Source organism: Varanus komodoensis, unplaced genomic scaffold, assembly GCF_004798865.1.
Source record: "Varanus komodoensis strain SLA01 unplaced genomic scaffold, ASM479886v1 scaffold5, whole genome shotgun sequence".
Classification (NCBI taxonomy): Eukaryota; Metazoa; Chordata; class Lepidosauria; order Squamata; family Varanidae; genus Varanus; species Varanus komodoensis.
The window spans coordinates 52626294-52641809 of NW_025336087.1; the positions used below are offsets into that span (position 1 = coordinate 52626294).

At 41.1% G+C, this 15516-nt stretch overlaps 1 protein-coding gene across 3 annotated transcripts in view; it reads left to right on the forward strand.

Moving 5' to 3' along the window:
• The window catches only part of UHRF2 (ubiquitin like with PHD and ring finger domains 2), a 73880-nt gene extending 58787 nt beyond the window's left edge, over positions 1–15093 (forward strand). For all 3 annotated transcript variants that reach the window (XM_044446874.1, XM_044446875.1, XM_044446876.1), the window contains 7 exons: positions 3474–3580; positions 6830–6992; positions 8473–8610; positions 9261–9384; positions 10678–10841; positions 11072–11170; positions 11730–15093. In XM_044446874.1, the coding sequence (XP_044302809.1) occupies positions 3474–3580; positions 6830–6992; positions 8473–8610; positions 9261–9384; positions 10678–10841; positions 11072–11170; positions 11730–11876 (942 nt within the window). In that variant the 3' untranslated portion in view covers positions 11877–15093. The remainder of the gene's footprint in view (positions 1–3473; positions 3581–6829; positions 6993–8472; positions 8611–9260; positions 9385–10677; positions 10842–11071; positions 11171–11729) is intronic.
• Positions 15094–15516: the final 423 nt, after the last annotated feature.

Genomic DNA, 15516 nt, shown 5'->3' on the forward strand with positions numbered 1-15516 from the left:
TAGACATGATGGCTTGTGGTAGAGAGCTCAGCCCATTTTGATAGGCCTGGAGTTGGAGAGGGTGAATCACGGGTTGGAGAGTGGCAGGCCTTCATCAGCCCTAAAGTGAGTGATGTAAAGGAATCCCACTGGTAGTCGTATACAGAGGCATCGCACCCTTCCAGGGATACTCATAGCCTGGTGTGGCACTCGTGGGGAATCGTGATTTGCTTATGATTGTTCAGGCCGTGCAGCTGTGCAGGAGTGTGAGAGTCATCCCTTAGTAACCTCTGCATGGAAAATCTGGGGAACAGGTGATCCGTCATGCCTGTTGCTGCTCAGATTGTCCTGGGTTTCATGGCTTATCCAGAGATCTTTGAAGGTGCCTAGTTCAGCCTCACTCCAGAAATGTGCCAAATGCTCACATAGTGTTTCTCCCCTTCTGACTCAGCCAGAGCCCCAGATAAATCATGAGATGAAGGCTGCAAAAGTACCTGCAACAGCTCTTGGGGAACATTTTACCAAACAGGCTGGTTGATCTCCATCTGTTGCGCAGATGTGACTCCTTTTACATGCAACATCATGTTAAGGGAACTGCACTAAACAGTGTTAAATGACTGTACAAATTGCCTTTTTTCAATAAAATGGAAGATTTTGTATTGGGAAAACTCTTTGGGCAAACATTGTAGAAGGGGTTAGAGGAAGGACAACTTGAACACACAGCTGAAGCTGACACAATAACAAGCTCCTTCAGGGTTACTATGCAAATTGCACACTGCAGGCTCACATGAGCAAGAAAAAGTACTTTGCAAAGGTGTGAGAGGAAGTGCCAAGGAAGGAGGAAGGGCTCCCATACTACAAGCTGCTGCTAGGCAGCCTCCGGGAACCAAGTGTGCTTGCTGGGAGAGAAGCCGCTTGCCCAAAGGGTGACTTGTTGCTGAAAAATAAATCACCCCATGGGAAGCAGTCTGAATTTGGACAACATGGCATCTTGCTGTGGTTGGCAACTCACAGTGGGTTGTGTTATGTGACCTCATGGTATTTTAGGAGTACGGAAAACATTAAATGCTGCTCTTCTAGAATTTTCTTTATTTCTTAGCTTAGGTAATTTGTCAATGTTTAGAGAACTGTTTTAGTTTCAGTGCGTCTTCATTAAGCCTTAGTGGAAAGAAATAAAAGGAATATTTATAATGTGGCTATAAAATCAATTTATATCATGACATAATAATAGCACTTTATGCTTTCATAAACAGCTGCGAATCATTCATATAGGCTTGGTACATTATCACGTTTTAGTTTGCAAGGCAAGTCAATCGGTTGACAAACTTTTATACTAATTTGCTGATTACTGTAACATTTGAAACGGTATTCTTAAACATTTGTTTAATACATCTTTTTATTTGTACTCTGTTTCCTGTGGTCTCATTTTGAAAAATTCAAGAAACAAAAAAGCATAAGTAACTCATTATACCTCTTCCCCCAGTCCATTTGGCCTGCTGTTACCAACAGTTTTGTGGTGTTTAATAGTGTGCTCTCAATTTTGTTGTAGTAAGTTTGTGCCATTTCCTTTGTGTCGTGCACTGTTATCATAATGTGGTAAAAGCAATATTACATATTTTGTTGCCACACTATCTTCTGTTGTTTCCAGAACTATGTGAGATGGCTCCTAATGTACTATTTTCCCCCTGAACAGTTGATACCACATGTGTGCAACTGAATAGTGCTGCTTTCATATTTTGGGAGAAGGCTGCAGTCGTAGTAGTGTTGACTTTCATTGCTATAATGGACCTCTAGTCAGCCTTGTTAACCCCACGCTACCCCACTGTTAAGTTTTTTAATAGAACCCATTGGTGCTCGTGGCACATGATTAAAGCCTAATTGTAGTTTGGCAGAGCTGGGGAGCTTTTCAGAGAGGGAAGAGTTAACTCCTATAGGTATGCTGTGACCCCTAAAAATTACTCCATGCGCAGCAATTAAACTTTTAAGAAACCTGTTATTGGAGCCCATGGGGGCCATTTTTAAGTCTTTTTTCCTGTACGAAAGGAAATGCCATATGTGTATGAGTATGTATATGGAAGACAGAGGGTCAGTCGCTCCACCCCTTGCTGGCATGTAGCACCTGGCCTGTTACCCTTGAGAAAAGGTGGCATTCTGGCTAAAAAAGATTTGTAACCCATGTCCTAGATGTTGGGATTAAAATGTCTCGGGAATAGTGACAAACTATGGGATTACTGAAGAAGTAGTTGAGTGGGGGAATTGAAACTAAGTAAGCTCTCAACAGATGCTGATTCTTTTCTTGATATTTTGGAGAAGAGGTGGTGTTAAGATTACAATGTTGAATGGGCTAAACCATATTAGATCGGCGGAGGAGGCCCTTCTCCGGGAGCCCTCTGTGAAGGATATTAGGAGGGTGAGTACCCGGAGGAGGCCCTTCTCCGGGAGCCCTCTGTGAAGGATATTAGGGTGAGTACACGGAGGAGGACCTTCTCTGTGGTGGCACCCCACCTATGGAATGCGCTCCCCAGAGAGGTCCACCTGGCACCATTGTTATTTGTTTTTTGGCGCCAGGCCAAGACCTTTTTATTTAAACGATACTTTAATTGTTAATTGTTTTTATTTATTGGTTTTAAACTATTGCTGAGATGCTCCGAATTTTTAATGTCTATCCTATGTTTGTTTATCCTCTTTGTAAGCCGCCCCTAGGCTTTCTGCAATGGGGGCGGCATAAAAATGCGCGCGCTCTCTCTCTCTCTCTATAAAGCATGCATGTATCATAACTGAATATTTTTGGGATATTGAAACACCTGCTAAATAAAAAGTTGGGACAAAGCTAATGTGGGAGCCACCTCCTTGTCAGCATACCTGCTTAATCTTAATTCCGGATGTATAAGGACTAGGGGCATCATCCTAGCCCCTTGATGTTGATGTCTGATTGGTGCCACTCTGCTTGTGGAAAGGAAAACCCCTGGACAGAAGTGTTCTGCTTTGGGAAAGGCCCATGCTGAATCTGGGTGGAAAGCTGCTGTTGGGTCCACCAGATTGTGGACCTAGTAGGGCTCCTGATATGGAGTGATCAGCTGCCCCAGCTGTGAGGGTGGGGTAGCTCTTCCTGCCACCTGTTGCTGTCCTTGGAGAAGGGAAATTATGAATGTAGGAATCCACTGGGCTGAAAATCCTGGTGGTGAAATCCACCATGCCTCTCCTCCTTGGCTCCATTTAGGATTACTCTGTAAATAGTCTGTTTTTTTAAACATTCCTTATAGAAGCCAATATTTGTATGTGTTGTAATATGTGTATATATGTATGTGTGCATTTGTGTGTGTGATAGACACACACACCAAAATAACTGTGGCATCAGCAGACCAAGTGTTGGCATTTAAAGCCGTTATTTAAAAGGACACAGTTAATTTTCTAACAAAATATTTCAGTGTTTTCAATCCTGAATTTGAACATGTATTTTTTCATTTTAAAGAATAATTAATCTTCTCATATAGGATCGAGGTGATGAATTTACTTACACTGGGAGTGGTGGAAGAGATCTTTCCGGCAATAAAAGGATTGGAGAACATTCGTTTGATCAAACGCTAACACACATGAACAGGTAGATGTTGAAGATATTTGCCATTTCCTTTTATTTAAAGGAGAAAACTTTTAGCAGAGTCAGGATTTTATCCATTCATTATTTTTAATTATAAACTACAATTTAGATACATCATTCTTGTAATCTTTATAAGGATTTAATTTGAAACTAGATAGGGAATGCCTTGAAAAAGTTTATATAAAATGTAGATTGTGAATTTCTAAGGCCACTGACCTGCTTTTCTGTTTTCTTTTTACTCTGATGGTACAAATGGTAACAACTGGGCTCTAAAAACAGATTCTGAAGAAGAAATTGAAAACATTTACACAGGTGTTCAAGAAAAAAAATTGTATCATACCAAAACAATACATGCTGAAAATCCTGGATGACTGGCAAGTAAAAATAGGAAATAAAGCAGAATCAGCTGCTGTAGGAAAATTTTGCATGGGGGTAAGAAATGAAACAAGTGGATGACTCATAGGATTGTGTCTTGCAAATACATACTTCAAGCAACCAACCAGACTACTGTATGCATGGACATCATGAGATGGTCCCTACAGAAATCAAACTATGCAATTGAAAGCAGAAGATGGAAATGCTGTATTCTACAATACCAGGAATAGATTGCCACAGTGACCATAAAATTTAGATACCAAAATCAAAATGCCAAGCCAAACTTGATCAATAACACATATTGCCAAAATACAACTTAAGTAACATTCTTGAGGAATTTAAAGTCTATCTAGAACAAATTTGCATTATTTAGTTTAACTGACCATGAGTCAGGGGAACTGTGGACTGAAGCCAGAGACATTAGGGAACAATGCCAAAGGACAATTCCTGTAGCGAATAGATGGATGACAGAAGAGACACACTTGCTAAGAACAGGTGACAAGCAAAAAGGTGACAGACATGGAGTCAGATCCTGAATACAACTTTTCAGTGATTACCACAAAGACATCAAAAGAACTATTAGTGACCAGTGCAAAGAACTAGAACAGGACAAGAAAAGAACAAAAGACCTCTTCTACAGGATCCAGGAATTCAAAGGGAAATTCAGTACTAGATAGGGAATGCTAGAAGACAAAATGGGGGGCGGGGTCACACTATTTGACCCAGAAAAAATAAAGAGAAGGTGGAAAGCATATACAGGAGAACTATACAGAACAGATGAAAGGATGACAGACTTCTTTGAAGAGGAACCCTCTGAAGAAGAGCCTGCAGTATTAGAAAGCAAAATGAAAACTGTTCTAAAAGTACTTGGAAGAAGCAAAGCACCCAGAGTAGATAGGGTAGCTGTAGAACTATTCCAAGCTGCAAAGAATAAATAGGTTTACATCCTTACAAGAATATGCCACCAAATAAGAAAAACAGAACAATGTCCCACAGAGTGGAAATGTTCAATATACTTTCTTACCCCCAAGAAAGGAGACGCAAAAGAGTGTAGCACACATAGGACCATTGTGCTAATTTCACCTTTAAACGAAGTGGTGCTCGAAGTATTGCAACAAGGAATATTGCACTACATGAAGTGAGAAATACCTGACATTCAAGCTGGGTTCCAGAAAGGAAAAGGCACTATAGATCATATTGCAAATATATAGTGGCTACTGAAGCACACCAAAGATTTTCAGAAGAAGATAGCCTTTGCTTTATCAATTACAGCAAAGACTGTGTGTGCATCCTGAAAAGCTATAGATGGTCCTAAAAGAAATGGGGGTGCCTCAGTACTTGATTGTTCTGACACGTAACCTGTATCGTGAACAACTGTTAGGACAGAATAAACAGAATGGTCTCCCATAGGCAAAGGTGTCCAGCAAAGGTGTATTCTATCTCCCTATCTGTTCTGTGCACAGAACATATAAGGAAAGCTGTGTTACAATCAGTGAAACAAGTGAAAATTGGCAGAAGATACAGCAATAATTTAAAATATTACTAATACTTCATTTCTATACTGCCCCACAGCTGAAGTTCTCTGAGTGGTTTACAACAATAGATGAATATTCCAATGATACTGTACTACTAATGAATTGAAATGACTCCTGATGATAGTGAAAGAAGAAAATTCAAAAGCAGGGCTGCAGCTGAATATTAAGAAAGCAAAAATCATGATTACAGAAGAAACTGAAATGTTGGAAGATTTTGCATACCTTGGCTCAGTCATCAATTCAGATGGAGACAGTAGCCTAGAAATTAGAAGAATGCTGAGACTTGGAAGGGCAGCAATGAAGGAACTAAAAAAGATCCTCAAGTGTAGGGATGTTTCACTGGAGACTGAAGCCACGATCATCCACATGATTGTGTTCCCAAATAGCATATGGGTGTGAGAGCTGAACAGTGAAGAAAGCCAACAGGAAAAACATTGATGCATTTGAAACGTGGTTCTTGAGGAGAACTTTCTAAAGACTTTGGACCAACAGAAGGATGAACAAGTGTGTCTTAGATCAAATCAAGACAGGGCTTTACCAACAGCAAAAATGACAAATCATGAAAAATCAAGACTCCCTGAAGAAGACAGTCATACAAGGGAAAACTGAAGGCGGAAAAGGAAAACCATGTATGGGATGGCTTGACTCCATAAAGAAGCCACAACCTTGAATTCAGAAGAGCTGAGCCATGGATAGTACATTTTGGAGGGTTTCATTCATAGGATTGCCATAAGTTGGAGACAACTTGATGACATGTAAAAACAAATAACACTGTTACCACTGTAACAGATATCATTGTTATAATGGACCAAGAGAAATTAATCTTTAAACTTAACTTCCAGTCATTATCAACTGAATATTGCCAGGTGCTAATTGTTTATTGGAAAATTTTCTCTGGGAGAGATGAAATAGCCTAACAGATACATTTTACTAGGAAGACAAGGTGTTTCAGCTTTCTTTATACCCATTTCATGGTAAATCAAATTGCACAGTAGATATACAATATTGGAAATGGATCGATTCTTTAAAAAAAACAATACTGTGTCATTTCATAGAAGAGAATCTGATGGGATAGTTGGGATTGCAAATGATTTAGTGTTAATTGAAAATATACAACACACTTTATCCTTGTAGGACATAACGAAGCCCTTTCTTCCTTCATTCTGTGTAGCTGTGGGCCAGACACAAGTTGTAGCATGGGGCATGTGACCAATGCTTCCTGTGGGATGTTTTTCACACCTCATTCAGGCAGAGGTTCTTTTCTTTCTGAGCTGGAAGGATGTGCTGTTAAAGCTTTAGGAAACATTCCATCCTATTAAGACTTCTAAAAAATATTTTTCAGGGCACTGGCTCTAAATTGTGATGCCCCGCTGGATGATAAAAATGGAGCTGAATCTAAAAACTGGAGAGCCGGAAAGCCAGTTCGAGTGGTTCGCAGCTCCAAGGGTCGAAGAATCAGCAAATACGCCCCTGAAGAAGGCAACAGATACGATGGCATTTACAAGGTGCTTGTTCTTCTGCGTTGCACCACTCGCACTTAAAATGCTAATAGCAACGCATGTCTTGTTCTGCTGGGAATGGCACTGGGTCAGTAGCAGTGTGAGTGGAAGGCCACTTGTGGCACAGCACCTCCTTTCCAGGGCAGTTTCCTGCAAAGCCTCTCCCGAGGGTTCGAGGGGCCTTCTGGCTTGTGGGGCAGGGGAGGGGAGGATGGTTGAAGGTCGCACAGCATCACCGCAGCTCCTGTGAGCAGAGCTCTGCTCGCAGAAAGGTGCCTGTGGACCGTGCTTGGTGGGCCCACGCTTCCATTGCACTGCCCCGTGTCCCAACACTGCAAGACCCTCTGGAACTTGGAGTGGCATTTCGGGCAGAGTTAAGTTCACAGTGGGGAGGAGGAGGCCACAAAGCCCCACTGCAAAAGCAGCTTTTTGTTCACACAACCTAGGCAAGTGACCCTACAAAGGGGTGTCCAAGATGGGTGGGAATTTTTTTAAAGGAGATTTTAAAAGACAATTCCAACAAAAACAAAAAAAACCAAGATGGAAGAAACCAATGTGGCTCCACAAAAAACTTCCAAATTGAGCTAAAAACGAAAAAGGACATGTATAGGAAATGGAAGGCACAGGTGGCAAAAGAAGAATACACACAGGTGGCACAGATCTGCAGGAGTGACATCAGGAAGGCTAAAGCTGAGAATGAAACAGCAAGTTTTTTTTCCCAAGGATGTTCACTGTAAATGACCAAGAAAGGAAATGGTAGTTCAGCTACTTAATGAGAAGGGCAAATTGGTGACAGATGACAAAGAAAAAGCCAAAGTGTTCAATTTCTACTTTGGCTCAGTATTTTTCCAAAAGCAGGTCTAGAAATAAACTACAAACCAAAGGGTCAGGATTGAAGTTTGAGATTAATAAACAGTCAAGGAACACCTAATTTCTTTGAGTTCAGATCTCCAGGGCCTGATGAGCTCCATCCTAAAGTAATAAAGGCACTGGCAGAGGCAATATCAGAACCACTATTTATTATCTTTGAGAAATCATGGAGGATGGGTAAAGTGCTGGATGACTGGAGGAGAGCCTATGTTGTCCCCATCTTCAAGAAGGGTGATCCTGAGAACTACAGACCAGTTAGCTGACACCAGTCCCTGGGAAAATTCTACAGCCGAAATTAGAAAAGTCAGTCTTTAAGCACCTGGAAGGCAATGGAATAATTACTAAAAGCTAGCACAGATTTATCAATCAAGAACTAGTCTTGCCAGATGAATCTCATCTCATTTTTTGGTCAGGCGACCTCCATTGTGGACTGTGGGAATGCTTTTGACTTAATATATTTTAACCTCAGTAAAGCTTTTAACAAAGTTTCCTATGAACTTTGATTAGCTAAAAGTGGGCTAGAAATAAATATATATTAGAAATAAATATAAAGAATTCAACAAACCTTCAGACTGTGACAAATTACACATAAATAATGGGAACTTTTGTAATTTAGGTGGTGAAATACTGGCCAGAAATTGGAAAGTGTGGATTTTTAGTTTGGCGCTATCTTCTGAGAAGAGATGATGCTGAGCCTGCACCTTGGACTTCAGAAGGAATTGAACGGTCAAAGAAATTGGGCTTGAGTTTACAGGTTAGAACTTCACTGCCCCAGTTTTAGCAAGTTTTACTGAAATATAACCTTCTAAAGTGTATGATAAACCTCACTGCTCAGTTGAAAATGTCTTGTAGTAAGGTTCTTTGGGTTCAGCTTTGAAGATGTTAGATGATTAGGTAAAACAAGAAGAATTATGCTTTTCTTAGAAGCTCAGCATGGATGCACACCTTATTTCATACTGTTTGTGATCAAGTGCTTGTTTAGCAGTTGAATGCTTGTTTCATTGAGCATTTGGGTTCCTAGACAGGTTGCTTAAAACAGCCCTCAGACCCCCTGATCAGTTTCAGAAGTTAATGGGTCGACTACTGCCCACTGGTCTGCCAGTCTGTTCCCTGTTGTAAGATAGAAACACAGGAGCAAGGTTCAGCTTGTGTCTCCAGGCAAGGATGGTGTTCTGTGGGCCAGTTGGGTGAATGCTTGCTCTTTAGGCAGCCCTTCCATGGCCACAGCCCTCTCCCATGTAAAAGATCACATCCTCAGTTTTCCTAATACATTGTTTTAGAAGTAAGTTCCGTGTTCATGTGTGGGTTATATATATATATAGATTAGTTTGATTTTAAAACATGCTTACTTGTATACGAATATTGGTTAATACACTTCTCACATGCACGGCTTTTCTGTTGTAGTACCCAGAAGGCTATTTGGAAGCCATGGCTAGTAAAGAAAAGAAGGATAAAGTAAAAAAGCAACCTGTGAGACAGGAGCCAACAGAACAGAGCAATGGAAATCAGAAAAGGCCACTTGATTATGGTATGGCTGCTGGGGTCACTTGCTGGGGTCTGTCCGTGGTCAGAGCTAAAAGGTCTAAGGCCAGTGCCCAAGCGTGGTTTTCCTGGGCCCTGTGCAAATTTCTTTCTTCACAGCTACGAGGAGTTTACCTTTTCGTATTTGCTCTCACTTGCCCTCTCCTGGATTCACTTGGAAGTCTTTCTCTGCCAGCATTCTGTCTGCCCATCTGCTTCTTTGCTCACAGCTAGTCAGTGAACCAAGGAGCTGAATGAGCACAGAGAAGGCAGCCACTCGGGTCATCTCAGGATCTCAAAGAGTGACCAGGGTGTCAGGAGGAGAGCCAGCCATGCTTGGCAGAAACGCTGCACGAGCTTTTAGAAGTCCATACCCATGTATTAGCCACCAGGGCTGATTATTCCGATTGGTTCCTCACCCCCAGAGAAGAAGAGTCACAGGAAACCCAAACCATACCAGGATGTGATCTGACCATAGCAAGTAAGTCAGAGTGAAATCCCGGCATCATTCTCAAAATGCTCACAACACCACACCTGAGGCAACTGGTGTCAACTCAAGTGAGGGGATTTGTTGGGCAAGTGAGTGTTTCGTACACCAGCCAAATTCTGCTTGGTCCGGATTGCCCAGGACCAGGCACAAGCCCTCAGTATTTAATTAATTAATTGATTAATTAAAAACATTTCTATGCCGCCCCATTCGCCGAAGCCTCGGGGCAGCTCACAACATAAAATACAAGAAATAACAATATAAAATAAGTCGCCCTGGCCAGATAAAATAAGCAAATAATATTAACAATTAAAATGACGCTTAAATAAAAAGGTCTTCGCCTGGCGCCGAAAAACAAATAACGACGGCGCCAGGCGGACCTCTCTGGGGAGCACATTCCATAGGTGGGGCACCACCGCAGAGAAGGCCCTCCTCCGAGTACCTACCCTCCTAATTTCTTTTACGGAGGGTTCCCGGAGAAGGGCCTCTCCCGCAGATCTCAAGGAAGAGTAATGATGCTCTTCCTTATAGAAAGGAAGATAAGGAGGAACATAAGAAGCTCCTTATACATGGTCAAACCCTTAGCTAGTCTACTGCAATCTTGTTCCCACCACCTGGCAGAAAACAGAATATTAAATGACCTAAAACTTCATTAGTTTAGTTGTCATCACGGTCATTATATTATTGTATTATTCTCAAGAATAAAACCTAATGGGATGAATTCTTAACATCTCTTTGGTGAACATTCCTTCCCTTGTGGGAGTTTTAGGAATTGCAAGATTATAATAATGGATTGGTGATAATATTTTTCAGAAGGTATAGTGGAACCTGCAAACACAGCCAAAGCCATGAGGATGGGAGATGGAGGGAAAGGAGAATCTTTCCAGCTAACTCAGCAACAACAGTGGCTGATTCAAGAAGACTCCCCGAACCAGAAACTCTGGGATGAAGTTCTAGTTTCTCTTAAAGAAGGACCAGTATGTTTTTACTTACATTTTGCATTTTTACCCTTTCTTACAATGAATGAAAGGAGTTAATAGGTAACATATTCAGTAAGAGGCATTGCTGAGATAGCCTAATCCTCCATAAAATGTTTTACAAGGTCTGTAGAAGGAAGTGGGCACGCTTTGATTTTTTAAAAAAGGTCTCTTAATAAAAAGGTTAAAGGTTTCATCATCTGAGGTGTTTTTCAATTTTCCTGTTCTAGAATTTTTTAAAGAAACTGGAACAATCCTTTATGTGTGTCTGCTGCCAGGAGCTGGTTTACCAACCGGTGACCACAGAGTGCCTCCACAATGTCTGTAAAGTAAGTAGGAGTGATCTTGATCCTGATGCTGTGGAAGGACGTGTAAAGAAAGCATCTAAACTTCTTTTGAACCCAAATGTGTCCCTTTGTGAGGCAGTGAGTAGATGCAATTTTCAGCCTGAAAGTATCCTGCCCTACTGTAATATTGAGGCTGTATTTAAATAATAGGTTATTGGTTTTCTTTTGATTAAAACAGTGAAATTTGCATTATGATCAGGTGCATCTGGACTAGGTCTCAGTGCATACTTGTGTTACTGATGCAGTAGATATCCAGTATAATTGAACTATTCAAGTGTAATATAATATGTGACAGAAGAGACTTAGAAAAATGTTGGGCTACCTTTATACAGAAAAATATGAATTATGCAAAATGTCTGTCATACTATAATTGAAATACAAGTGTCCTGTTGATGTATGCTAATTAGTCTTGCCAGTTTTTAAAATCACAAAATGGCTTTCTGAAGAAACTAGGGTTATTACTTCCCTAACTGAGGTATAATGTGTTGGTGAACTAGGTTTTAAGTTCTGTCATGCCCACTTCTGCCCGTTATTGTTCTAGAGCTGTTTACAGCGCTCTTTCAGAGCTGAAGTCTTCACCTGCCCCGCTTGCCGGCATGACCTTGGAAAGGGTTACACCATGGTTCCCAACAAGGTGCTGCAGACACTACTTGACCAGTTCTTCCCTGGTTACAGCAAAGGACGATGATACGCGTTCAGTTCCCAACGCCATTCTCCGAAGGACTTACAGACTTTAAAAAAGCAAGGAACTAGGAAAACTCAACGGCGGACCAGCTGGCTTAAGGGAATTCACTTTACTGCCCCATTGTGCAACAGTTAACGCAATCTTTTGTTCCCATTTAGCAGTCTTTTGTGTAGTACCAACTTTGAATTCTCAGCTGTCTTTCAGCACTGACGGTAGTTTTGGACAGATGACACCTAGTTTGCGCACAACAAAACAGAAGCCTTGGCTCGGGCCAGAGTAGCAGCGAATGCTTCGGTTTGTTTTTGTAACTACCTCAGATGGAGGAAAACAATTGTGGGGAATTTTAAGAGCACGTCAGATAAGGTGTAGCTACACGCTGCCTCCTGAACCTTAGTTTTGCCTGGGCCATGCGGTTTGATTTTACACCAAGGAAACAGCACTTAAGCCAGTTTTTATTACCGAACATCAAATTCTGTGGTGTGCATCATCCTTTTTTGTGTTTCCTCCCATTATGCTGTATTTCTTTCTTCTTTTGCAAGAACAAGCTTTTAGTCTATTTTTGTGAGCGTCCTTGTGCTCTCGTATCTTATGCAAGTTGACTACTAATGACTGAGAACAATATGAATGCATTGTCGCTGTTAATGTAAAGTGATTTGTGTTTTTTGCACTTAAAGAGGGTATTTAAGACACTCTAGTTGTGTAAAAACTATTTCATATGAAACAGGCCACTTTTGTATTAGGTAAAACTGTTTGCTTTTAGTAGGTCTTGTATCAGTGGCAATACATCTTCTACAGCATTGAGAACAGTGCTAGCTTGGAGAGGGCTCGACTCGCTTCATATTGTGATCTGAAATTTTATATACAGTATATCCCCCTTCCCTGAATATACCTTATTAAATATTTTATGATTCATAAAGTGTTAATTGTTTATATTTTACAGCCATAACATTGTAAGCATTGCCTAAAGAAGGGCTTTTATATTTGACAGGAATATTCCATTTTTGATAAGCAGGACAAATTATTCTGGATGTTATGTTAGTCTTTGGGGCATTTACCTTGGAAAGCCCATGTTATAAAAATGGTATTTTAAAAGACCTTAGTTTCAAAGATTTGCATTTTCTTATCTGCTTTAGATTGCAGTTCAGCAAGAAACATACTGATCCGACAGCAAATAACATAATGCTGCTTAAATATGTACAAAGCATATTTCTTAGCTGTTCCTGTAAAGGTGCAAGACAGGCCAATATTATCCCTATATTATGTACTAGAGACTCAGATTTTGAGCTGCTAGACTAGTCCAGATGGAAAGTTAAACCGTAATTTAGCATTATGTGAATAAACCTGCTTGGGCTTTCAGTCCCTCTGCACCAGCAGAGAAGATGATAAAAAATTGAAATGGTCTCTAGGTTAATATAGTTTGTGAACAAGCCAGGATCATGACCACAGTTTGATCCTTGCTCTTTCTTAACTACTCACACTTTAATTCAAGTTAAGTAAAACATAATAGGAATCTTTTATTAGTTAAATTAGTTAAAAATTGAAAGTCAAAACTTTGAATCCTCTAGGGTGCACTGATTAAGGGGCTAGGGGAGTACGTGGGTCTGAGGCTCAAGTAGGCTTATTCCTGTAATGTCTGAACAGGCCCACTGCCTGCCTCATGGTTACCTAGAGAGCTGGTGATCACAGCAGTGATTTGGACGTTGTGGCTGCAGTTCATCCAATGCTGAGCCATAAATTGCTTTATGTGCATGAACAGGGTGGACCCTTGAGGTCATACTGTCTTTCTGCCGGACTGCTTCTGTGATGGAAGAGTGAGGCTGGAAGTTTTCATTTCTGCCTTGCTAACCATAGCTGCTTGTTACGGACAAAATGGACAAAGTGTTGTCAGGGGGAACTACAGATGGGGTACAATTCCACTTACCCCTGAGCATTGGTTATGCAAGTAGGAAGATGGCAATGACCTGGGAGGGTGGAGTTGCCCACCCCAGATGTAGGGAAACATACCCATTTCAAACTGTAGTTAATGATCCAGCCTTACTCTGGTTAAAGCATGCTCAAACTGTTGCAGGTTTTTGGTTTGGGCATATAGTAGCTGTAGTTAGTTGCAAATGGTGGAAGCTCCTGACTTCATAGTTGCCACAGAGAAGGGCAGGGGGTGAGGAAATACACGAGTCACTAGACCATGGACATAACACTAAAGTATGGTTGAGGGCTATGTACACACCAACCCAACGTGCCATCACTTCATTTCGCCAGGGGACTGATTGTATTACTGTTATTGGCATGTAAAATGTTTAGTATCCTCTGATTTGGAAAGCTTTGTGTGTGGTATTTTCAAATGTTTAAGAGTCTAGTGATGCAGCCCCATTTCATCCTCTTGGAAACAGAGAAGAGTCATTACCTGTTCAAAATGTTGAAAAGTTACTGTGTTTGGGCAATCTTGTGCCAAAGCAGCCTCCACCGTACAACTAAAAGCTAGAGTCAAATACAAGGAGGGAGGCCATTTTCCATTGTAGTAGATGCTGTCTATTCAGAAATAAGCACCATTTAATTCATTGGACCTTATTTCCAAGAAAATGGGTATAGGATTGCGATCACAGTTTCATTTGGAGCAGTATTTGTACCGCAGCAAGAAAAAACTCAACATCCCTTCTCCCTCCAGTGGAGAGACCCTTCTGTACTGGGGTTAGGGGGAATAAAAAATCAGAGGTAAGGACCTTTCATGGTGGCTTTGCTCACATCAATCCTGCTTGATGTTGGCCAACTTTGCCAGTGTCTGTTCTCATGCTGTCCAGGAGGGTCCCTCTGCCCTCCAAGTAAGTTATGTGGGAGGATGTAGGGAGAAGAGATAGCACTCATCTGTGAGCTTCCTTCTGTATGTTGTAGGACTGAAGCATTGTTTGCATCATATTTAACTGCTGGTTGGCCCAGAGTACAGAGCTGGGCAGTCAGACATAGTTCCTATTTCTGTAAGGCACAACTTTGATAAAACAACCCGTTCCTTTTGTGCAGCAGCTACACAACAGTTCTCATGGCAGCCATCGGTGTCTTTAGTGTGTAATTCCATTTTGGTAAATGCTGACGTATCTTGGTTTATTGTAAGATGGCAGCTTTAAAAAGTGATTTGTTTTCTGATGTGTGCTGTAAAGGATGTCTTGCCATCCTTTATATTTCAAATAATAAATTCGGATTGTTTGTTGCACTTGCATTAATTACCCTTGCAAATTGCACTATATATGCTGTCAATAGTTCCCATGAGTGATTTATTTTCCAAGCCATTCTGTAGCCAAATTTGGCAGCAATTCTCCACTCATTCTAACACATTGAGGGAGCTATACCACAGCTATGCCACATAACTGGAGCAGGCCTAGACTGTTGTATTTGGTTTACCATTTCTAATAGTTTATTATACACAATTGTCAAATGCAGGAAACACTTTCTTTCATGAAAAAAGGATAATTAAACCATAACAAGTGGAGGCAACTCATCACTAAGTATCAGGAATGGCCTTAGTACTGGAAGAGCACAGTCCAATGCCTGCTCTTGCAGATGCCCGTAAGTTTCCAAACGGGAAGCTGATGGGCATGCTGTGCCCAGACCAAGACACACCAATGAAGCGCTCTGCTGCTGTGGTCATTGTGCT